Source organism: Acipenser ruthenus, chromosome 3 (assembly GCF_902713425.1).
Source record: "Acipenser ruthenus chromosome 3, fAciRut3.2 maternal haplotype, whole genome shotgun sequence".
Lineage (NCBI taxonomy): Eukaryota > Metazoa > Chordata > Actinopteri > Acipenseriformes > Acipenseridae > Acipenser > Acipenser ruthenus.
This window is the reverse complement of record NC_081191.1, coordinates 15,209,114-15,234,266: the sequence shown is the minus strand read 5'-3', so window position 1 is coordinate 15,234,266 and position 25,153 is coordinate 15,209,114. Positions and strand designations below refer to the sequence as shown.

The following is a 25,153-nucleotide window of genomic DNA, read 5'->3' as shown; positions in this document are numbered from 1 at the left end:
TTCCACCACTGATCTGGATCCTCTGTTCGAGAAATGAGAGGATCAAGATAAAAGGCGTTCATCTCTGTCTCGACAAGCATTTGTAGCTGTGTGTGTACTTTTCCCATAGCAAAATAATTCATCCCAACTGTTCCATTTCCCAGTACAATGTCTTTTGTTGGAAGCTGTCGGGTTCTCTTCGGCCTGTTGCACAACTGCAGCTGTTGATTAATTTGTTGACTCGGTAGAACTCCAGGACAACAAGCTACAGCCTCTTAAACAAGTAACTCTGCCCGACATCGTTGTGCAGCACTTGACCAAAATTTAACTTTTTAGATCTGGGATCGAGGCTAATAACAACTAACAAACTATTTTCTTAAATTGCCTCAAATCTGTCTAGAATTGATGTCAGTTTGCTTAACTCCATGGTCCGCTAGTTCAGTTTGAATGTAGCATTTCAGCATTGCCACTGCTGGGAGGATAGTTGAAATGCATGCATCTGCTGCACTGTTTTCTCTGGTTAACTCTTCAAACGGTGTGAGAAGTCCCACAACGCTCTCCATTAGAGCCCTCTGTTTTGGGTGTATATGTTGCATGTCGCCTGTCTCAGAGACATAGAGATTTACTGCACAAAACCTGCTCAAAAAGAAGGTATTCGGGTCGAATCCGAAACTGAATCCTGGATTCGGTGCATGCCTGCTTTGTACTTCAATTGAAAAAACTTTGGGATGTTTAATAAGGATGTGGTCCAACTCCTTAAGTACCCTTTTTCAGGCTGGAAAATGTCTCTGTTGTGGACTTCTGGCAAGGATCCCAGTATAATTGTTGATCAAATAAGATTTTTTTAAATTGTTATTTTCAATGACAAGTCCTTGGTTTAACTGCAATGGTATCCTTTCCTTTGACCTGTGATCCCAATATGGCTGCCAGGCTGTGGTAAATTGCCTTTTTGGTTTACAGCTGATAAGACCATTTGCTTTGAAAAATTGGTATGCATTTGTATCCTATAATTCTTTATCAATTTCAGTTCTGGCTATTGTGCAAGACCAATTAACATTTTTTTTTTTTTTTGGCAGTCATTTTACAAAATTGCCGCTGCTGCACAGTCAAAGCCATCAATCTGGCTATATTTTCTGTCTTGGCAGATCACGAATGTGGACGTTGTTCGATTTCCCTGTGGAGTTCTTGTTAATGAAGTTCGAGTGATCCCGCCAGGAATCCGAGCTCACAGTAACCTGCAGGACAGTAGGGTCTACGGGTATGAAAAAAAAGTCAATAAACATACGCCTTGTATGCTGTGTGTAGATAAAATGCATTCTCTCTTTTGCCTTTAAGTCCATCATTTAATATTTGTATATATTGATATTAAACATAATAAGAATATGCCCATCAGGACCATCCATTGTACTGTGACAATGTATCCTGACCTGCATGTCATGATATTGTATATTGGAACTGTAGTGTATCGCTACACCCTTAAACTTATTATTTCTTTAAATTTAAATTAAATTTCTTTTGACACTGATTGAATCTATAACAACTAAATAGGTTTTCAGATAAAACAAACAAACAAAAAAAAAAGTTTTTATAATTGGTAAATTAAATGCTGTTTTTGTAATCTCTAACTACTTTAAGTGCTCATCCTTCAGGGTAAATGGAGATCTTTAGTCCAGGACTGTAAAGGAGCAGGTATACATTTTCCCTGTGCTCTGTCCCCAGGGAGACATCGCCTCATGCATTTCAGCTCGACCTGTTTTTCAACAATGTCAGCAAGCCAAGTGCCCCTGTCTTTGACAGGTTGGGGAGGTGAGTGTTTGCCTGACTGTTTAACAAGATATTCTGGTTTACTGTTTGCTTTGATAAAAAGTTTGCTTTGAGCAATTACAGGGCCACAAATCAATTTAGTCAAAACTGTAACTTGTTAAGACACAATAGCAGTACAAGAAATGTTAACTTACATATTATAGCATACTAAGAGTGTCATGTGTGTAATTGTAAAACTCTTGGTGACAAACTGTGCATGATAACCTAACATATAGTAAGATGAAAGGGGTTTTATCCATAACTTCAATTTAGTCAGAAATTGTTGTAAAACAAGATACTAAGTCATGTAGACACAAGTTTTAGTTGATGAAAGCTGAAGCATTTACTTGCAAAGGGATTAATGACAAGAAAATTACTGACGTTTTTGCCTTAAGAATTAATTTTAGATTTATTTTGGGAATGGGTCTCCCAGAGGTCTGTCCTAATTTAACATATTTGTAGTTTAAACATATTTATTGCTTGTTGGTTGTTTGACATCAATGACTAATTCAATGCAACAACATTATTATTTTCATAAAATGGCCCAAAATGATGTTGACAAAAGAGCATTGTCAGATTGAGCTGTGTTTACCACTAGCAGATGTAAACAATTTGTTTGGATACTTGGGTAAGTGTAGCTATAAGCAAAGGTATGCATATTAGAGGTGTGCAAAGTTTTTTTTATTTTTTTTTTACATTTTATTTATTGCATTTAGCGCTTTTTATACAAAAGTATCGCAAAGCACTGTGCAGTACAGAGCAGAAAAAAAGAACAAACCACAGTACATTTGTATAGCATGTCACACATACAACTGCCATAATCAGACCATTTAAATAACATATTTAAATAACAGTATATACATAATACAATAGCAGCAATTTTAAAGTTTACATTAAAACCCACTAAAATAAGAAAGACATTTTATAAAAAGTGCGTTTTTAGTCTCGACTTGAAAACTGTAACGGTCCCAGCTTCCCTGACAAACAAAGGCAGAGCATCCCATAATTTAGGAGCTCTTCAAGAAAAAGCCCTACTTCCCGTGTTGCTTTTGTTGACCCTAGGAATAACCAGCTGCCCCGCATCCTATGATCTCAGAGTGCGGTTTGGAAGATATGGGGCCAGGAACTCCTGCAAATAACTAGGTCCTAATCCATTCAGGGCTTTGTAAGTTAACAGCAAAATCTTAAAATCAATTCTATACTGCACAGGAAGCCAGTGTAAAAAGGGCAAAACACGGGTAATATATTCATTTGATCTGGTTTTAGTCAGAATTCTAGCGGCGGTATTGTGAACAAGCTCCAAGCGGGATACCACATGTTTTGGGACACCAGAAAAAACTGCATTACAATAATCAATTCTAGATAAAACAAAGGCATGCATTAGTCTCTCGGCATCAGATACAGAAATAATTGGTCTAAGTTTGGCGATATTTCTCAATGGTAAAAAGATACTTTAGTAAGTTCCCTAATATGAGTCTCAAATAAGAGATCAGGATCTTAATTTCTAGTTTAAGTTTTGACGAGAGACTGCAAGGGTCAAGCTCATGTAATCCATTATTTTCTTTTAGTTGGTTCTGTGAGCCCACTAGCATAACCTCTGTTTTATCTGAATTCAACATTAGAAAATTCTGTGACATCCAATGCTTGATGTCTGTAAGACAAGTAGCTAATAACACCCAGGCAGAAGAAATATCTGGCTTTAGGGACAAATATAGCTGTGTATCATCAAGATAGCAATGGAAGTTAACTCAGTGTTTGCGGATAATGTCACCTAACGGTAGCATATATAATGAAAACAACAAAGGACCTAGAATGGAGCCCTGTGGAACACCACAGACAATTTCCAACCTTAGCATATGAGCTGAGTATCCTTAAATTGAGTGATGGCCTGTTTGAAAAATCTGATGCATTAAACAAAAGATAGCACCACTGATGCTCTTTATAAAAAGTGATTAAATTCCTCTTACTCTTTCCTACAGCCTTGACTATGATGAGAACAAATCCATTGTTTTCCGACCAAACGGCAAGGTAAGGTAGTCTTGTTTTGTGGACACAGCAAACATTTTTTAACGGAGTGATTCAGTAACCACTAGTAGAATGTGCCAGACAGTGTGTTGTAAGACCACTCAGTGGATTCTACTTTTATTGGTCTCAAATTATGTTTTCTGGGGTTGAAATCCAGGAGGGAGACTAGGATCACATGATATTCCACATCCTGTTTACAAAACAAACATTCTAACCACTACTCCTGCACCGTCACCTAGTGGCTGGAGAAGAATGGATGTAGGTTTCATATCTCAAGATGTCAGTATTATAACAGTATCCTCTTCACAACTACAGTGTCGTCTTTGACACTGTGAAAACACAGTGGCAATGAGGTTCCAGCAGAGAAGTCTATTCTTGATGTAATAAAAACATGGACTAGTAATTTAATCACTAGTCTCATTTTTTTTTCATTTAACAATCTTTTCTTTGCATGTATTATGTTCTTCAGTTTTGGATATGCAAATATTTCAAAGACAACACTACAGAAGAAAAGTTAATCTTGCTTTGTGGAACCTAATCACTTTGTGTGCAATAGTTTAGAATCACTCCAATGGTGTAACTGCAGTCAGACCAAAGGTGCCAGAATGATGCAGTTAATCCAATGCATTTAAAATATGAATATATATCCCAAATTAACACACAAAAACAAGTCTAACTAAGTTACCATTTATCAGGGGAGAATGGATGACCTGGAAACTTGTATTTTAAAATGTAAAGAAATACAGCAGTGTACTATGCATTCATGCAAAAACTATCATGCAGGACAAAGATGACAGTCAACCTTAGACACTATTTGTTAGCTTTCCATTAAAAAAATGAATGGAAAGCTATATTCTGTTTGTCACTGCCCTTGTTGTTCCCTCTCTAATCAGGCAGGTTGCTCGGAGGGTGCTCTGTCAGCAAATGTGGAAGTTTCCTGCCTCTGCAAACTAAGATGCATGATTACCCCACACCCTGTGTTCCCTCCGGCACTAACCTCATGCTCCTCATGTTTCAGCCAGCATTCCAATCCTAATAAAAATATTGTTTGTTTTGCACTTTCTGTTTTTAATGTGCATTGGCAACGGATTCAAAATATGCTTAATGGCTGTTTAGAAATGCAATTTTTTTGTAAAGATTAATAATGATTTTTACAGCATACTGAAACAAAATTAGGGAGGGATAAGTTTACTAACTAAACTACAGACTTGCATATGCCTTGTGACTGTGCAACCTTAGGGTTTTACAAACACAAAACATACATTTCTGCAAAATAAATACATTTTTTTAAACCAGCCGTTGTCCAAAACAAGGCCTTATTGCCACTCCCATCTTTTAAAATTAGGTACAGACACAAAACAAGCCATAAAGAACACAAGAAAGCAATACAAAATGACTATAGCAGCAACTGTTGAAGCCCATGGCTTGTTCTGTGTCCTGTATGAAGTTTAGTCTGCGTCGTTTGGACGAACCACAACATGTGTCCAAATATCCAAAGCAACTTTTTGGCAGCCATTGCCCCATAATTCCATTACACTCGCACTTGTAGTCTCGTTAGAAGGCGGAACACAAATGGCACAGTCTCTTACCTATCCACATCACCCAAATGCATGCCTAAACTCGTGTATCCTGGTTATATATTTCCAAAAAATAATAAAGGAACTAGAACAAGAAAAAAAAAAACTTTACAATATGATTGCAAAATGTCGTTATTTGCTAATGACAAAAAAGATGGACCAGCTTATGTTTTTATTTGTCAGTTCCCCAGTGCCACTCTCTTAGTTTTATGCTTTTTTTCAGGTGAACACAGATGGGCTGGTGCTCAAAGGCTGGTATAACTGCCTTACCCTTGCAGTCTATGGAACTGCAGAAAGGAGTCTTGGCCATGACAGGGACTCTCCCCCGCCTCCGCCTCCCCCACCACCCCCACCTCAGCAGCAGGCTGCTTTAAAGAGGAACCCCAAACATGGTTAGTTAGGAAGGCATCACAGTGAACTAATATTCATTTTTAGAAATCTGATGATGCTTATTAATACCACTGGCAGATCTGGTGCAAATGAGAAATTAGTTATTGTAGCCTTTCTCAAACTGTCAATCATAATTACAGTGGGGATATACCCATTTCATCAGCTTGTGCTCTACCTGCTGGCAAGTTGATAGTATTTTTGATGAGCACTATATTCACCAAATAAGCTTAAATACTTATAGTGGACTTTACTGAGGATTACTCTATACCATAATACACAATGTTTTAAGAGCCAGAGAGAGTACCTTCAGTCATGGGTTCTGTAGTGCTATATCAATTTAAATCAGAGAGGTCATCAAGGAGGGATTGGGTGATCAAAGGGTTTGTTTCTGACAGATTGGGATAAAGAAGATCAGTACAATGGAAGCCCCCCCAGACCCCAGCCGAGAGGTCCTAGGACCCCCCCAGGACCTCCACCCCCTGACGATGATGAGGAGGAAGCAGTCCCTGAGTCCGGTAGACCTCGCTGCCCATTTCAAACACTCATATACTCTTGCCATTGTCTGGGTATATGTTTGTGTTTAATTAGAGGCATTGTACCAAAACGTTCATGGAGTAGCTTACTGAATGTTCCTTGATACTGATTCAATGATATGTTAATTTTTTCTCCTTCCAAGATGATTTTTATATTTCAAAGTAGAAAGATTATTGCTATTTGCAAATAAATGTAGTCAAATTGAGCTTGCTATACAATTTATATTTTGTTTTAAATCCATAGTAGGGTTAACTGTAAATGTTACACAAAATGGCAAATTTCTTATGGCTTATATGTTGTATTTTTGGTCTCAATAACCTTTCCCCGAGAAAAAATCTGGAAAAAAAAAAAAAAAAAAAGTCATTATTTTTGCCCTCCGCCTCTAGGTACAGCCAGAGTAGAATATATCCCCTACATTGTGCTTATCGGTTGGTTGTCGTTTCAGTGGGCATAGACAAAGAGGAAGTTGAGGAGGGCCAGGAGGATTTCTTTGAGCCCATCTCCCCAGACAGAGCCTCGATCCCCCCGGAAGAACCATACTCAGACATGGGAGAGCTGGACGAGGAGGAGGCAGCAGAGGAGGAGGCGGAGGAAGAAGAGATGGACGGGGATGAGGAAGAGGATGATGACGAGAGGACTGTGGGCAGCATCGTAGAGGAGGACGAGGAAGACGAAGAGGAGGAGGAGGAGGGTGAGGAGGAGGAGGATGATGATGAGGATGGAGAAGGTAGGGTGGGGCCATTTTGGTTCAAGGCAGAGCAGCTCAGGATCATCCATTGTCATTCACCTTGAGCCCCATTATTAGCTTTTATTTAAATTGAGATCACAGTGCCGGCCTTGAATATTGCATTGCATTTTTCTGTCATTCTTAGTGTTAATAATCTAACATGGTTGAAAAGTTACACATATATTTTTACAACAAATAATGAAATATAACAAAAAAAAAACTGTACTGTATAAAAAACTGTACTGTTTGGTTAAAGATCCATAATATTCCAAACAATTTACTTTCTCCACATGGGTCTGATGATCTCCATGCTGAGTGTTTGATGCTGTAAACCTTCTGGAGCTCTATTCTTGGTATTCCTTTTAACAATTGTGTTTCATCTTAGACCATGTAAGTTGCATATAATTGGTTTAGAAACAAATTTAACAACTACTGGGAAATACTGCAGCAATATTCATGGTCAACCTGGTCATAAAAATTCCACACCTTTTACAGTAAACCACCATGCCCATCCATAGTACATGTCAGTCATTTATAACACAGGTAGAAGTATAGCTATATAACAGTTTTATAAAATCCTAAAAGCATTAGCCACAGCAGGAATAGATACATTTGGTCATTGAAGTCCCCCAGTGATTTTAATTCATTTTAATTTTAATTAATTTTATATTTTTGGGTCCTCATTCCATGATCAAGGAGCAAGGTAAAACTTTTACCAAAGGGTTTGTACAATTCAACAAGATGTAATTACCAAATTATTTAGTCTGTGTTTGTCTACCCAAGATAACTGTATTGAGGGGTTGCAGTCATGTGACCCCAGCAGGCTACGCCGCCATATTGGCGGCAAATGCAAAAACGGTATTTTCCACAGCAAAATGTAATGTATTTGCAACCACAGAGCACACTTCTTGCCTCCAGTCACAGGAATTAGAAAGATATAATGATAAGTGCCATATACTTGGAATTGTGACCCCTACTGTGCATCCCCGGTGAGCGAGCACACTTTGACGTGATTTGCTGTGTAAACACCATTCTAGTTTATTTTTTCCTTTTAAGAAAACTTACATGTTACCAATTAAGATAATACACATTTCGAATAGCTTGTTTCAAAATACAATACTAATATGAATTATATACATTATTTCTGTTTGTATATAAACTTTTAACACCTTTCGTTAACTACACTCACAATTAAAACAATGTATATGACATATTTGGTATAGAAGAGTATCATAACTTTGTATCTTTTGTTCTACGAAGCGTCAGTAACTGGAATCTAGATTTTCTTTGTTTCTGTAAAATCAGCTTTGGCGAGTGACAGCTAAACGGTTAAGCTAAGAGACTACTAAAGGACTATGCTGTGTAAAAATGAGCACAGCGTTAACAATATGTAAGGTAGGGATGTCACGGTACCGAGTTCACGGTATCGGCGCGTTTTTGTATTCACTGTCGAGTGGTGAGCCGCACTGGCATTTTGGAGTTTTGTTTGTTTGTTTCCCGATAATTTTAGTTTATGAATGAGCAAGTCAGTGATGCAGCAATACTATGGTTTCAACCTATCGCTGATCGTATCAGCACCTGCTGCGAGAGACGGCATTTACTGTGTTATGCTTTCTCTAACTGATGTTGGATGGTAAACCTTAAAAATAAATCTCTAACTTATCAAACGCCACATTTAAAACAATCGAGAATACAAATATTTTACAATGTTGTCGTAGCAGTAGTAGCTGAGAGACTCAGTGGCTCTGGCAGCATGTGCATAAACTCTAGAATTACAGTACAACATAAACTCCGGGTGAGATTTTGTGCAAACAGCAGATCCCTCCAAGAAAATAGTTTGAACACTAATTTTAATAAAGTATAGTAATGCGTGTTTTTTGTTTATTTCACGCCTCATTAATGTAGTGGTTTAATTTGCATGGTAGTTTCTATACTGTCATTTATAAATTCTGTGACCTGTATAGAATATGTTTTAATTCAAGCTGCGTAATTTGTCCCAGTGCTAAACAAAAACAGTTGTGTTGCATGTTCGGTTTTGCCAAGATCGTACTGTATTGCTACTGCATCATAAAGAAAATACAGCTGCATAACGATCATACCTTTCCACCACAGAATATATTCTTAAAAAACACGAGAGAGAAGTGGCTTATGAACAGTAAGTACACAACTTCATTATGTATATTATTATTAGGTATATTATTTATTTCTTAGCAGACACCCTTATCCAGGGCAACTTACAGTCGTAAACAAAAATACATTTCAGGAATAAATATAAATAAAATTCAGTTTTTACATAACATGTGTAAACTGTACTGTGTTACTGTAGATACCCTACCCCCTTTTGCAACCTAGTTTTTATTTTGCCTCTTGAAAATCAGGCTGTTAGCACACAGAAAGCGTGTTTTCACCACCTTTACAAAGGAACATACAGTATGCATTGTGATTAAATACCTCCACAAGAGGACATTTGAATTGTGAATTTTCTTTTATGCAGATCTAGACAATGTCTGACTGCCTTAAAACATTGCTGATTTAAAATGTAAATCTTCATATCTGCAACATGTCTGCCTTGCTGTTCCGTTTAACTCAGATACTGTCATAAAATAAGTATGCAGTCGTGTTGCTGTTAACAGTACACTGACTAGCAAACATCCTTCTTGTTAAAATAACTTCCTGTACATTAACATTTTTTAATTTATTTACACGTTCAGTATTCCATTATGTATGTAGGTGTGTGCAGATTTATTAAAACAACCCCCCTGCCTCTGTAATTTTGATTTGTTGTACAATTTATAGCACCTTTTTCATTTGCAAACAGAGATTTCAAAGCCAGACAAGTTCATTAGTGTGGTATAATTAAATACAGACATTCTGCTGTAATATTTTGTTTTTCAAATTGATGGAAACTTTTTATTTTCTCAAGTTTTGTAGCAGAAATTTAACTACAGCAATTTAACATTAAGATTTGTTTTAAAACTTTAAAGTAATTCTTTTGTTAAATGACTTGACCGCAGTGTATTTCTTTCAATCACCATTTAGAAACGGATCACAAAAAAATGACATTATTATTATTATTATTTGTTTATTTAGCAGACGCCTTTATCCAAGGCGACTTACAGAGACTAGGGTGTGTGAACTATGCATCAGCTGCAGAGTCACTTACAATTACGTCTCACCCGAAAGACGGAGCACAAGGAGGTTAAATGACTTGCTCAGGGTCACACAATGAGTCAGTGGCTGAGGTGGGATTTGAACCGGGGACCGCCTGGTTACAAGCCCTTTTCTTTAAGCAGTGGACCACACAGCCTCCTATACCGTGGTATGACAATAACCGTGGTTTTTTGATGGTTACCATACCATCAGAATTTGATACAGTGACATCCCTAATGTAAAGTACGTGCATAACGATTTCTGTTCAGTTTTTAAGTAGTCTAAAATTACTGGTAGATGAATTCAGTTTGCATTATTTTGCATTTAAGTGTTAAAGGATGATGGTTCCGTGACAAATCCCCATACAAAGTTATGATACTCTAGAACAGGGTTGGCCAAACTTCCTGACCCTACGAGCCGCATACCAAAATGTTCATATGACCGAGAGCCGCAAGACACGTGTTTATTTTGAAAGGGATTACACTACATGCTCATGACGAGAAGTAAGATATGTAAATATAATAATGTTAGACCTGCACTAAAACATTTAAACATGCATTTTGTAGTCTAGCCCCAACATTCTAATATTATAAAAAGATTCATTCACCTGAATAAGGACGTTTGGCATGAGCGATATTTCATGCCATACAAAACTTGCTTCTTTACTGAATGCCGAAAGGAGTATCTGCTGACTGCTGAGGTGTGTTTTTAAAAAGGCTAGCCTGTTTCACCTCAAGTCTGATCCAGGAGGATATTCATATGAAAATATGTTGTGATTTGTTTCATAATGACGTTTTGAGGTTGCTCGCCTTGTACAGACTACAGCGTGTAAGCGATTTGTTGCAGATGAGACACAGAGGTTTACCACTGTTTTCAGTGAAACTAGACTCTTCCTCCCATTCTGGCTTAATGTCTCATGTTTTTGTTTATTACTCATGGATGGTTTGCTCAATGCCATTGTCTCCACAAAATGAACAGCATCATATTTGACTTTGTAGCTTTCATTAGGATAAATTCACATACCTCTGTAATAAAATGGCCCTATTGAGCATGCTTTACTGTCTGGGATTTTGACAAATTTGAATGTCTGAAGAACTGGTGATATGACCCTTCTCTGGTGTTATAATCCTAACAACTGGAACCTGTCAAATTGGGCTTATCAGAGAACGGTTACACCATTCTAGTAGAGTACTTTAAACTAATGCTTACTATTTAGTGCATAATTTAAGTTTCTTTAATCGCCCTCTTTTATCCAGTCATAGCATTTTAACATTGTACCTGTAGGGAGTCAATTAGGAGAATACATGATCTCTTTCAAACAATTAATAAATACCTTTTCCAGTATGTTAGACAGACCTGTTCACTCAACAAGCAGACTTTCAAGTGGAAATTCGATGTCTTGCCTATAAAGAAATCTGTAGTAGGGATTTAGATTTTTGTTCTCACGAGGGAATACATTTGAGTATGTTAAATGTACCATTTTCAAACCTGTGGGTAATGAATTTTTATTATCTTTATCTTCGTAGGGGATGATGGCTACGAGCAGATTTCCAGTGATGAAGAAGCCATGCTGGAACATGAAAGTTATAAGTTCCCCAGCTTTGATATAAACTATACGCCTGAAGATCTGGCTTCAGTGCCCACCATGCAGTACGATCCTTACGAGAGGGATATCAGACCCATACTATACTTCAATCCTCCGTACAGGACTAAATTTGAAATTGAAGTGAATAAAATGAAGGACAGCGATTTGCATGAGGATGCTTCAGGTGCTGCAGAGCCATCGGCCAAGTTGATTGAGCTACTGGAACTATACAGAGAAGATCGAGGAGCCAAGTGGGTGATGGCTTTGGAAGAGGTACCAGGCTTGCTTGTTAAGGGCCTGAGCTACCTCCAAGTGAAAGACTCCACACCCAGTCATCTTGGACAGTTGGTAGACTGGACTATGCATGCCTTATCTCTCCAGGCAGCCCTCTCGCAGCCCATTGCACTCAATGTAAGACAGCTGAAAGCTGGAACCAAGCTTGCTTCCTCTCTGGCTGAATGTGGGTCCCAAGCCGTTGTGGCCCTTGTGGAGAGTGGCATTATAAACAGACTATTTGAATTGCTCTTTGCAGAGCATGTGTCCTCGTCTCTAAAGCTGAACACACTCAAGTCTTTGGATAGCCTAATCAGCATTTCCGAAGGAATGGAAGCCTTTTTGAACTGCGCTCTGGAAGGACAAGAAAGGAGTGGCTATCAGAAGCTGGTAGAACTGATCTTGTTGGACCAGACTGTGCGTGTTGTTACTGCTGGCACTGCTATTGTTCAGAAGGGTCATTTCTATGAGATTTTGTCAGACCTACAAAAAACAGCCAGCCAGGTGGGCGAGATAATTCCACCTCCGCCAAGTAACACTGAGCAAGAGCCTGAGCCAGATTATGGCCAGGAAAAGACAGGCAAGGAAGAGGAGGGAGACCTTGAGGCTCCCATGGACATGGATCCCCTCATGGAGTCTTCTAATATAAACGAGGGGGACATAGAGAAACTCATCAGCATGCTTTATGAACTGCTACATTTGATGGAGACAGCACCGCATACCATGATTCAGCCCCCAGTGAAATCATTCCCGACCACAGCTCGAATAACCGGGCCTCCAGAGAGGGATGACCCCTATCCAGTTCTTTTCAGGTACACCTGCTGCCCAAAGCCCATTTGAGTTATTTTAGATTCCTTTCTAAATGATAAGCAGTGTTCCATTTTCAAGGTAAAACTAAAAGAAACTAAACCTAGGAAAAAAATTACCAAAAAACTAGACAAACAACCACTGTGATAAGGTGAACTGATGGAGCATGTTATGCAGTGTTAGCAGTGTCAAGTAATGGCCCACAGTTGTCATAGTTTTTATTATTTGGTGCTTTCTTAAAGCCACTACAAAGGTTGCGGCAACATACCACATTAATATAATGTCATCTTTAGGGTTTATATACTTTAATCTCATTAAATAGCAGACAACTTGACAATGCATTTTCACATTTCCTCTGCAGGTACATGCACAGCCGGCATTTTCTTGAGTCTCTAACTGTGGTGCTGTCCGTCCCAGCCACAAGTCTCCACCCAGGTGTTTTACAGGCAGTCAAGGACCTCTTGAGGTTCTTGGCCCAGACACAGAAGGGCCTCCTCTTCCTTATGGCCGAACACGATGCAACCAATTTGCTGACGAGGGTTCTCACTCAGATCTCGGAGCAGGACCCTGACGAGGGCATCCAAGCGGACAGTTCAGGCGAGGACCCATTTGCAGTCTGGCTGATGCAGGCCCTGCATGCCTTGCAGTGTGTGGCTGAGCTTTTTGATCACTTTGGCGGCGAAGCGTGCATTGAGGAGGGGGACAGCACTGAGCTGCTGGGAATCCTGCACAGCCTCTATCTGATCTCCTTCAACTCCACAGGGAGGTCTGCTGTGTCTCACGTGTTGAGCTCAGACCAGAACTTCTCTTGTCTCATCACTCTGCTTGATCATTATTCCAAGGAGGGTTTAGGGTAAGATTGCACTATAATTTGGGCATTGTTTTTAAGTTTTTTTTTTTTTTTGGGTTAATAAAATATTATAATGGTAAAATGACAGTAATGGTAGTACAATATTTTTAAAAGGTTCAGCTTTTTCTTGCTTAACATGTGGTACAAAATAACAGAAGTATTTATAAGTTTTCAAATGTTTCCTACAACTTTAGGGAAACAAAATCAAGAAAGTCTGTGACGTACAATTATGCCTGCATGCTTGTTTTGCTGGTGGTTCAGTCGTCCAATGATGTTCGAATGCTGGAGCACTACGGCGCACCCCTTCTCAAAGTCTGTAAGGCTGATGAGAACAATGTCAAACTGCAAGGTAACTTTCTCTTTACGAACTCACGGTTTTACATAGCCATAGACTGTAAAGCTCTTTGAATAATATCAATGTACTTGTCAGTGGGTACAACTAAATTGTTATTTATTTATTTGTTTGTTTGTTTATCCCCAAGGCAAAGTTTCCTATTTTTGGTTTAACACTAAAAGCATGATAAAAGGGGAAAATATACTGATGAAGTATATAATAATAATTTAAAAAAAAATTGTTGTGCTACAAAAAACTTGCATGTTGGAGGCATGACAGCCAACATTTGGATTCGGTAATCCTGCCATTAGCACCGCATGCATGGTGCTCGCTGTCTGATTTTGATGTACTCTTTTAATTTAAACTTTATTTTTCCAGAGCTCAGCAAATGGCTTGAACCTTTAGAGAAGTTGCAGTTTGAAATTAATTGCATTCCAGGTCTTATTGAATACATTAAACAGGTCTGTAAAATCATGTTTTTTGATACAATGCTAAAAGATGCACATAGAAATCACCTTTTCTATTAGAAGAAAAGACCTAGAATTAACATTTTATAATTCCTTCTTTATAACACATGTGCTGTACACATTTGTACTTCACCTCTTGAAAGTAGGTTAATGAATATGGAGGAATCGGCGTTCTACACTTAGGAATTGTAGCAATTTAATGTTAATGTTGATGAAGACATTAAATGTCTTTCAAATTCCACCTGGGTTTTTGGTCTTGAGTGGATGGATGTAATCTGTTGCACCCCATTCTTCCCCTTAAGTGGTGTGTTTTCTTTGAACCAGCCACAATTTGTTTCAAGTATGTATTGTTAAAAATAAGCATGATATGAGGAACTGCAAACATTTAAAATACATTTTCCTTCTCCTTAGAATCTTGATAACTTGATAACTCAGGAAGGTGCTGGGCTCATGACGGCCCTGCGTATTCTCTGCCAAATTGCCTGTACACCCCCTGCTGTCGAAGGTGAGAGTTTCAAAAATGTAAATTTACTTCAGACAAATTGCTTCAGACAATTTACATGTAGTAATTTTTCCTGCAAACAGGTAAATATGTGCACACATAATCTGCACACCCACACACTGAAGTTTGAGCTAGATAATAATGCTGTATTAATGTCACCCATGTTTGGGATGGCATATTATTAAAGGATGTTTTGTGTCTTTACGTGGTGGGTTTTGCAGCAGGACAGCAAAAGGACCTGAAGTGGAACCTGGCAGTTATTCAGCTTTTCTCAGCTGAGGGGATGGACACCTTCATCAAAATTCTTCAGAAACTGAACAGTATCCTCATCCAGCCCTGGAGACTGCACGGCAACATGGGCACCAGCCTGCAGCGTTTCATGATCGTCTCAGTCGCCTGTAGCACCCTCCGCCTCCTCAAGTGCATGCTGACCGAGCTGCTGAGGAGCGGCTCCTTCGAGTTCAAGGACACACGGGTGCCCTCCACCCTGGTCGCCCTGCACATGATCCTCTGCTCTGTCCCTGTCTCCGGACGTCTGGACTCGGAGGAGCAGAAGATACAGAGCGAAATCATTGACATCCTGCTCACCTTCACCCAGGGGGTCAACGAGCAAGCTACAGACACTGAGGAGACTCTGTCCAACAACACCTGGTCTCTGATGCTGAAAGAGGTCCTCTCCACTGTGCTGAAAACTCCAGAAGGCTTTTTTTCCGGACTTGCTCTTATATCAGAGTTGCTGCCTCTTCCCTTGCCAATGCAGACGACCCAGGTAATCAACATTGTTCTGTCCAGTACATAGGCCATTGACTTTTAAAATGCTTCTGTATTTTTCACTGTAGCACATTTTCTGTTTTTGTTTTAATTCAAAATAATTGCCTTTGGCAGTTTTTCTGGGTATATGGCTTGATTTCTCTTCCTGCCTGTCTGACTACAAATGCAGTGTCTTCCTGTCTATTGCAATCCAATGGACTAAAGTTGATTGTATTGATCAGTTGTCAGTTTTGGAGACTGGATTACTGAGAAATATATACTAAAACAATGGGGGTTACTAATATTTTTCATATTATACTAATGCATTTCATTTTGTATTTTGGAACAGGCTATTGCACCGCAGGATATTGCAGTTGCACTTAATACACGTAAACTGTGGAGCATGCATCTTCATGTTCATGCTAAACTACTGCAGGACATTGTGCGATCCTTCTCTGGGACGACTTGTCAGCCCCTGCTGCACATGCTGAGGCGGGTGTGTGTCCAGCTGTGCGACCTGGCTTCTCCAACAGCCCTTCTCATCATGAGGACAGTGCTCGAGCTGATAGCGGAGGAGCTGGAAATGTAAGGCCCTTGCAAGGGATTCAGTTGTGTAACTAAAGTGTAGTGAAGCAGCCTTTCAGGTCACAATCACAAGGCACATTTCAGCACATTATGTAGTTTCGATTTGGGAGAAGCCTAGAATTGCATCTCTTTAAATTGTTTGCTGTGTGAATTTTTTTTAATAATTTAATCCATATCTTTGAAACACAGATGAAGGTATTAGCTGAAAATGTTACTGCTTGACTGACTTGTAGTTATACCGCAGCATTTCTCTCTTTGCAGCCCCCCTGAAGGGAAAGAGAAGGCTTGCACAGTGGAGACCACCCGGCTCTTTGCACTTCTGGACTCCTTAGTCTCACACCGCGCGTGTAAAGTGGCCGTCTTGCACCTTCTCAGTGGGGCCAATAAGGGAGATGAGAAGTTTCCTGAGCTGTTTCCGTCCATTTTAGGACTGCTGCAGCCCACTGGCGACAGCAACATGCACCAGCAGCACTGTGCCGAGTTCATCGCAACTGTCATACAGTCTCTTTGTGATCAGGTAAAGTACAGGATATCTTACAAAATGCAATTGTGTGATTTATCTCTTGCTTCTAACTTATATATACAGACTATAATACAGATATCTTGAGATATAATTTTATATTGGGTTTGGAATTTTCAAGATGTAGTCCTGCTAAAGCACACTATTAAGCTTAAATATTGTAGACCATCCTTGAGGCAGGGGAAAAGGAGTGTGAAAAAGATTTTTAAATGGTGGTGCACCTCTGCAAGGGAAGTATATTCTTGGTTAAACTACCCTGGTCTCTGAACACATCTGGAGTCAAGAAATACATGGTCTTTTTTAAGGTATAAATGTGAAATTAATATTTCATTTTTAAAACAACTGGGCTTTTCTGTAAGAAAACATTGCATTTGTGAGCCGAGTGGAGCAAGTGGCACAGTGTATTGTAACAATTAGTGCTGGAATGCACCTTGAGGTAAAGCGAAACACATCCAGTCTTATCAGATTAAGACAATTGCAGTTCATGCTGATGACAGAATGGAAACCTATTGTAAAATTGTATTTACAAAGCTGCTGCTGCTGCTGCCACCACACAATCAGTATGAGTGTTGTACAAATTGTATTTACAAAGCTGCTGTTGCTGCTGCTGCTGCTGCTGTCACCTCACAATCAGTTCCTCGTATCATTTAAGGTACTTGACTTCACAGATTTGCAGGGAGATAAGCAGACTAAGTGTGTCATTGACCTTGGTGCTGTAAGGCTGCCATATTAACCGTTTGCGGCCCATTGTCGGACTGGGTCCGACATTGCAATTATTCCTCACAGGTCCTTTGTCGGACTGGGTCCGACATAATTATAGCAACGCAATAAACGGGTGTTTAGTCGTTTTTTCTCCGGAAAAAGCCGAGAAAACCATTCAATTGCCGAGTGGGAGCGACAGGAGCCGAGACAAGTCGAAAAAAAAAAAAAAAAGGCTTATCTCATGAATAGTCATACATGGTATCAGGTATCAGATAACGGGGCGTTCATAGTAAACAAGCTGGCTGAGTGCGTCAGCGCACAGAGACTATCATGGACATTTGCAGAGCTTTTTTCAGATGTTATAGTAATAAAATAATGACTTGGATCGCATTATTGAGGAGTTTGGTGATAAAACGAGTGATCCGGAGATGATCGATCGGTATGTACGACTATTATTATTATTTATTTCTTACATAGGTGAACGCTATAGCAAACAAAAGGGTGGGACGGGGCTGGAGATGCCTAGTGAGTGCTTTGTTGATATGCAGGGCCATTTAAACCCGTTTGACTGTGAAAAAAAATGCTTTTAAACAGCGCGTATAAAATTAACTGCGCGTGTGAAAATTAATTAGACCTGGCGTGCCTGACGCGCAGTTAATAAATGGACTGCAAAGGGTTAAAGTCATGATACTTTTTTTTTAGGTGCAGAAAACACCAGAATATTTTCTTCATTTTCAATGTACTGGTATATTTTAAGGTACACTCTGGGCTGTTGTCAAGTCAAAATTAACCATTTCACTGTCACATTGTTTCAGCCTGTGGCCATATAAATGACAAGGACCACACACTGGACTAGACAGACACGATACATCTATTAATGCAACCACATCATTTTTTTAATCGCATCCATTTTACTTCCATTTAAAAAAACAAAACAACCCCCCCCTGGCTTATTAGAGGTGTCGATCACCTATAAATATGTACCCGGGAGGCATTCTTTTCTTGTAAATGCAATATCTGATAGCATTAAACTTGAAGTTAAGATGTTTTTGTAATAGATGCTGTCACGGCCCCAATACTTTGTATAAATAAATAAATCACAAACACATAACCATGGTAAACTGAGTACATTTCATCAATAGCATCCAATATTTGGATACCAAACAGCTATTCAAATTTAGGGGTGCCGTTCCTTGTTGGAAGTGGAAATCAGATGCAAACTAAGGCTTTTAAAGTGCAGAGGTGTATCTGATATGGGGGATAGGATATGCTCTTTATTTGAACTTGTGATTACAAAACCTAATGTCATTTTTTACTAGAAACGTTTAAACTACTCAGTGTTGGTTTAATATATTACATTTTTGGTTTACAATGCAGTCATTTAACTAGAATTATTGTTCAAAAGTTCAATACGATAAATGGATGCAAACCCTTTTTTTAATTTTGTTTAGGATATTGCACTGATTGTAACCAGCCCTGCAGAGAGCTCAGTCTCAGAAACGGAGCAGCTCGCCAATGCCCTCCCGTCAAAGGATCTTTTGTCCTCCATATGTGACAGAATGCTTGAAGCATTAACCAACGCTGAGATCAGCTACACCCTAGTGCTCACCTGTATCAGGACAATGATGTTCTTAACGGAGCACCATTATGGATTCTTCTACTTAAGGAGGTAAGATTTCTGGTTTTAAATAATCATTTTTTGAATAAAATAATATCCATCTGTGAAACTACTGGTAACTGCCTCCTAAAATAAATATTAATTTCATAAAAATTCCAAACCGAATGATCGACAAAAGATAAAACTGAACCGAAAGTTTTGTACAGTGAAAAAATGTTGGCAGTCACTAAGCCGGCAGCATTTTCAGGAGCTCATTGTGCACTTTTCTGCATGTAGACGGTTCATATTAATAATTTTAATATAGTAACATAAATCAGAAGTTATGACAAGACTTACCTGGTTGATTGACAGTCCTGAGCCCTCAGTAGGGATAACCACAGCTTTAAGTTTGTTGATAGAGCTGGTGCTAGTACTAGCAGTCATAGGCATACATTCATCCTAAGAAGTGAAAAGATGAAGCTGAAGGGTTTTGAATTTAAATAAAATAAGTAAGTTGTTCAAGCGGTCGTGTCTGTTAAATTAATCTGTTTAGCCCTAATTTAGACTTAATAAAAAAATAATGATAAACTAAATAAAACAGCCAAATGCAATGAAAGAAAATTAAATGTTAGCTGAGGTCCCAATCTATTATGAAACTAGATAAGTAGTTAACTTAGTGTAAATATCTGAAAGATGCTTTAAATTACTAGCTTCTGTGAGCTAGTCAGTTTATTTTTTATTAAGGTAGCTTTGTTTACTGTGCATGTAATGAAATGTTGTGTTTGTCTGATTATGTTGTGGTGTTGCATTCTGTCTGCATATTGATTGAATTCAATTGGGCCTTATCCAGAGTGTCCTATGTAGTGTAGTAATGGGCTATAATAAACCAGCATGCTAAACAAGAACTGTGCCTGTGTTTTTTCGGGAGGGCTAGAGTTCTAGCTTAATGTTTTTCATGACATAAATCTATACAACATTTCCTCATCTGCAACTGTTTTAAAATTCTGCCAAAGGTTTGTCGCTTTGAAAACAACATGTTGATTTAAATAATTTAATCCTGAGTTATAGTTCTACTCCGGCGTAATTTGCACGTGATTTTCCGGTTCCAAACAACCAATTGTTAATACATTATTTTTTCTAAATTGTATTTAGTTGTATAATACTGTACATTTGTATGAGTGACATAACAAAATTCAGCTTATTTAAGAATAGGAAAGCATTAGTGTTGCTTTTAAGTTCGGTATTTTTTTACTGTAAGAAAAAAAGATATTTTTTTATAACTACATTTCTACTGCAAATTCAGTTGGGTGGACTTCATGAATTTGTGTTATGGAATCGAACATCCATGGTCTGATTCAGTGCAACAGAAATAGAAATACTTTTCAGTTAAGTGCTAGAGAACGTTACTATCAGATAGTTAATAACAGTACTTTGAAGTTAGTCAATCCGATTAACGAGATTGGTTTTGTTTTGTTTTGTTTGATCATTAAAACAAATAAAATCCACATTTATGTACCAGATACATTGTGTAGGTTATTTTTTTATGTGCGCGGAAAGCGACTGATACACACAGAGGACAGTGCTCATACAAAATGGCCGACTTGCTGTGGTAGATTTCACCCATTAGAAAATAAAGAAATCTCATTGGAAAAGCAACGAACTTCCCGATAGCACTCAGTCAGGGTGACCTGGATAAATTAAAAAAAAAAACAAAAAAAAACAGCTCTTTTGTTTGTTTTTCTATGTTCCTATTTGAGAATAAACAGAACTGCTTACCTGGCTGTTTATTGCAATATCTGAAGATATTTTGAAACGGAATGGTTTACCTGGCTGTTTATTGCAATAGCTGAAGATATAAGGAATATAGTTCAACCTCTTTTTGGTTAGTGAGTGGTTAGCCCAGAGGAACTAAGGAAACATTTGGAACGCAAGCTAAAGTCTTTTGGACTATGCAGAATTGAACATTATTAACGCCTGCTGAATAGTGTATTGTTTCGCATTTATCAGAATAAACAGAAACGTTCCCTGAGGTGGGTCACTCAGGTACGTGGTTTCACACTATGGGATTGTGACCCGGGTAGCCAGAACCCAGGTCTGGACCCGGGTAGAAGTGCCAGTGTGAAAGTGGCTTTAGGATTGGTTGATTTGTATGTATTATGCTTATTTGTTTTTGTGTAGCTAAGTTAGTTTTTTTGTGTTCTTTGCATATTCAAGCGTTACTGTATAACAGGCTTTTTTGGTATTGGTATTTACCTTTTATACAATTTTTTTTTTTACATAATGTACCAGAAATAGATACTTAATCATTTCTTAAAGGGCTGTGTTTGATGCTACACAGTTAAAAAAAATAAAAATAAAATAACTTGGCCTACAGCTTTATTATCTTGTCATATGTGATGAACATTAACCTATTTTTCTTTCTGTAAATTATTATTTTTGGATAAACTGATAGCTGAACTTTCTATTCTTATTATTGTTTCTATAGTACAATTAAATATCACTAGGTGAGTAGCATGCCTGGGATCAACAGCTGTATTAAGAAGTTATATATTTTTTCCAGTTCTTTTAATTTAGTAGTTAGGGCATGGCTTCCATTTTTGGTAGGTTTATACTTGCCTGTTACTCTGCTGTGAAATTACCCATTACAATGTGACCAAAAATAAAAAACGAAAACGAAGCGCCCTAAGTAAATGTTACACCCTATTCCAAGGCCCAATGCTGGCTTTCCCCTGTATCTCTGTGAGTGTTGCTGCTTTCGAATTCTTTCTTGCATGTTTAAAACATTTGCTTGTGATTGACAGCAATGGGGAACACCTTTTGCCTTGAAGGCATTTGTACTCTGAAAATATTGGTTACAATAGATGGGTTTTTCTGGTGGGGTGTCGCTTTCATTTATAACACAGTGTGTGTGTATGTGTCTATGTGTGTATATACAGTGTGTGTATGTATATATATATATATATATATATATATATATATATATATATATATATATATATATATATGTATGTATGTATATCTATATACACACACACACATATATATATATATATATATATATATATATATATATATATATATAATATATATATTATATATATATATATATATATATATATAATATATATATATATATATATATATATACTTTATATACACATGTACATAAAATGTATCACCAGTTAAACAAGATATTCTTGTTGCTGTATTTGGATGTAATGATGCTGGCAGTAGTATTAAAGGCTTATATTGTTCATGTGATTTAGCCAGATCTGATTTGCAAACTGGATTTGTTGTATTAATCAAACAAGAAGTGATAACAAAGGTTTTCATTTTTATTACTATTTGACCCCCTTTTTTTGGTTCTTTAATCGCTTCCTATGCTGATCACAGATAAGTCATTGAACATATTTTGACATTTTGAGCACATGAAGCAATTAGGTACCAGGATGGGAAGTTACATACAATTGTAATTATTTAACAGATGTATTTTATATCCCTACATATAACAAGCAAACATAATGTTGCTACTGCAGTGCTGAAAAAAAAAAAAGAAAAAAACAAGGAAGTCTGGATTTTATAATGTTGCTTTTCACGTCAATTGAATCTTGTGTTCTTTTATATAGTATTCTGCTAAATATAAGGATATTGAATGTGACTGCTGTTCCTTTCAATTCAGAAAAGGAAGGAACACTCTTATCTCATTAGGACGCGTACTGTAGGTCTGCCATGGTTTAATTTCACATTTTCTGCATGGTTGCTATATTGAAGTTGCAGTTCACAGTTAAGTACAGATTGTGCCAGTAAGAATTCTTTGACTGCCCTTTAATGATAAAATTCATACCATGGGCATTGTATGTTTTTGCTTTCTATCAGTGCATTTCTACCCAAGTGAAAGACGTGGGTTGGCACACACCACTGTAAATGTCACACACATGCATTCCCTTTGTTGCTTTGTCTCCTGAAGTATTCAAAACTATTGTTTTACAGATTTTTGTGGTGTATCAATTGTATTGATATTGAATTTGTACTTGACCATGTCTTTTGACATCAGAGGCTGCGGAAATGCTGGAATGACTATAATAAGAGGGCCTGAAAAGAGAAAGTACAAAGCCACGTTGTTGATTCTGAGCCATTAGGATCCTTTAGTCAGCTACTATGAACCTGAAGAGCATTGGCGTCTCTTTTAAAAGTATGGTGAACATGGTTTGCTTCTGACAACAGCTTTTTTGTAATAGTTTTGTGTTGGGGGTTGATTTGTTCACCACAATCTGAATTATTCAGTGCTTTTAATAATCTTTGTTTATACAGCTGTTGAGTTGCCATCAACTACAGTACATTTATTATTCTCTTTTTACTGTAAGGGTCAGAGCTAGCCATATCTTGTTGCAGTAAAAAAAATAAATAAATAAAATCACTGTGATTTGATTGTGCTATCTGGTGAAGCAGGTTGTGATTTATGCTTAAGACATGCCTTGACAGTATTACTGTTCAACTGCGTCCCACGGGTAAAACACTGAAAACAAAAACAAAAAAAAACAGAACAAACAAAGAACTTTTAAAAGCAAACACTGTCCTGCAACCCATGGGAGCCTCCAGCTATAAACTCCCATGGGTTGCAGGACAGTGTTTGCTTTTAAAAGTTCTTTGTTCTGTTTTTTTTTGTTTTTGTTTTTGTTTAAGTAATTTCGCCAATTACTTTTCTTATTTTCTCCCCAATTTCAAATGTCCAATTATTTTTTATTTCAACCCATCTCACCGCTGCCACCCCCGTGCTGACTCGGGAGAGATGAAGATGAACACACATGTCCTCTGAAACGTGTGCCGTCAGCCGTCCGCTTCTTTTCACTCTGCAGGCCTGCCACGCAGCTCCGGGTAGCTGGCCCGCAGGCGCCCGGCCAGTCTACAGGGGTTGCTGGTGCGCGGTGAACCGAGGACACCCTGGCCGACCTAGACCCTCCCCACCCGGGCGGCGCTCGGCCAATTGTGCGCCGTCCCCTGGGAATTCTCGTCCATGGTCGGCAGTGGAATAGTTGGACCCGAACCAGCGACCTCCAGGCTATAGGGCGCATCCTGCACTCTTTGCGGAGTGCCTTTACCGGATGCGCCACTCGGGAGCCCCTTTGGTTTGTTCTGTTGATACTATTAACCTTTAGCGGTCCATTTATTCAGCGTGTCTCAGGCGCGTCAGGTCCAATTTATTTTCACACGCGCAGTTTATTTTAGACACTGTTTAAAATTTTTCACTGTTCACTGTTTAAAAATTTTTTTTTTTCACAGTAAAACAGGTTTAAAAGGCATTGCATATCAACAGGACATTCAGTACTGCATCTCCAGCCCCGCCCACCCCTTCTTCGCTGTATTTTTCACATACCGCTTCATAGTAGTGCATACCGATAAATCATCTCCTGATCACTCGTTTTATCACCAGACTCCTCAATAATGCAATCCAAGTCATTATTTTATTAATATAACATCTAAAAAAAGCTCTGCAAATGTCTGATTTTCTTTGCGCACTGGATAAAAAGCTCTGCAAATGTCTGTGATATTCTTTGAGCACTGGATATGTCCATGTTATCCATGTGGTGCCGGGGCTATCTGTATTTATGAGATACATCCTTTTTTTTTCGGCTTCTCTCTGCTCCTAGCGGTCTCACTCGGCCATTAAATGGTTTTCTCTGCTTTTTCCAGAGAAAAAACAACTAGAGACCGTTTTTTTCGTCTTTTTGATGATGTCGGACAAGATCCGACATAGGACCGCAAAGAGTTAACACTGACTCATTGTGTGACTCTGAGCAAGTCACTTAACCTCCTTGTGCTCCGTCGTTCGGGTGAGACGTAATTGTAAGTGACTCTGCAGCTGATGCCTTGTTCACACACCCTAGTCTCTGTAAGTCGCCTTGGATAAAGGCATCTGCTAAATAAACAAATAATAATAATTTACTCCAGCTGAATGATAATGGACTACTGTAGAAGGGCATTCACTGAAATGTACA

General features: G+C 38.3%; 1 protein-coding gene across 3 annotated transcripts in view; it reads left to right on the top strand.

Annotated features, from left to right (window-relative positions):
• The window catches only part of virma (vir like m6A methyltransferase associated), a 48,410-nt gene that overhangs the window by 11,761 nt on the left and 11,496 nt on the right, over nucleotides 1–25,153 (top strand). The window contains exons 2-16 of one of the 3 annotated variants that reach the window (XM_033992606.3): nucleotides 1,125–1,237; nucleotides 1,699–1,785; nucleotides 3,762–3,810; nucleotides 5,608–5,776; nucleotides 6,170–6,289; nucleotides 6,754–6,999; nucleotides 11,712–12,855; nucleotides 13,212–13,703; nucleotides 13,895–14,049; nucleotides 14,413–14,495; nucleotides 14,913–15,006; nucleotides 15,225–15,772; nucleotides 16,103–16,338; nucleotides 16,600–16,855; nucleotides 19,012–19,229. In XM_033992606.3, coding sequence (XP_033848497.2) covers nucleotides 1,125–1,237; nucleotides 1,699–1,785; nucleotides 3,762–3,810; nucleotides 5,608–5,776; nucleotides 6,170–6,289; nucleotides 6,754–6,999; nucleotides 11,712–12,855; nucleotides 13,212–13,703; nucleotides 13,895–14,049; nucleotides 14,413–14,495; nucleotides 14,913–15,006; nucleotides 15,225–15,772; nucleotides 16,103–16,338; nucleotides 16,600–16,855; nucleotides 19,012–19,229 — 4,010 coding nt within the window. Of the gene's footprint in view, nucleotides 1–1,124; nucleotides 1,238–1,698; nucleotides 1,786–3,761; nucleotides 3,811–5,607; nucleotides 5,777–6,169; nucleotides 6,290–6,753; nucleotides 7,036–11,711; nucleotides 12,856–13,211; nucleotides 13,704–13,894; nucleotides 14,050–14,412; nucleotides 14,496–14,912; nucleotides 15,007–15,224; nucleotides 15,773–16,102; nucleotides 16,339–16,599; nucleotides 16,856–19,011; nucleotides 19,230–25,153 lie in introns of all 3 variants that reach the window. The other 2 variants (XM_033992605.3, XM_033992604.3) reach the window with 2 other exon arrangements.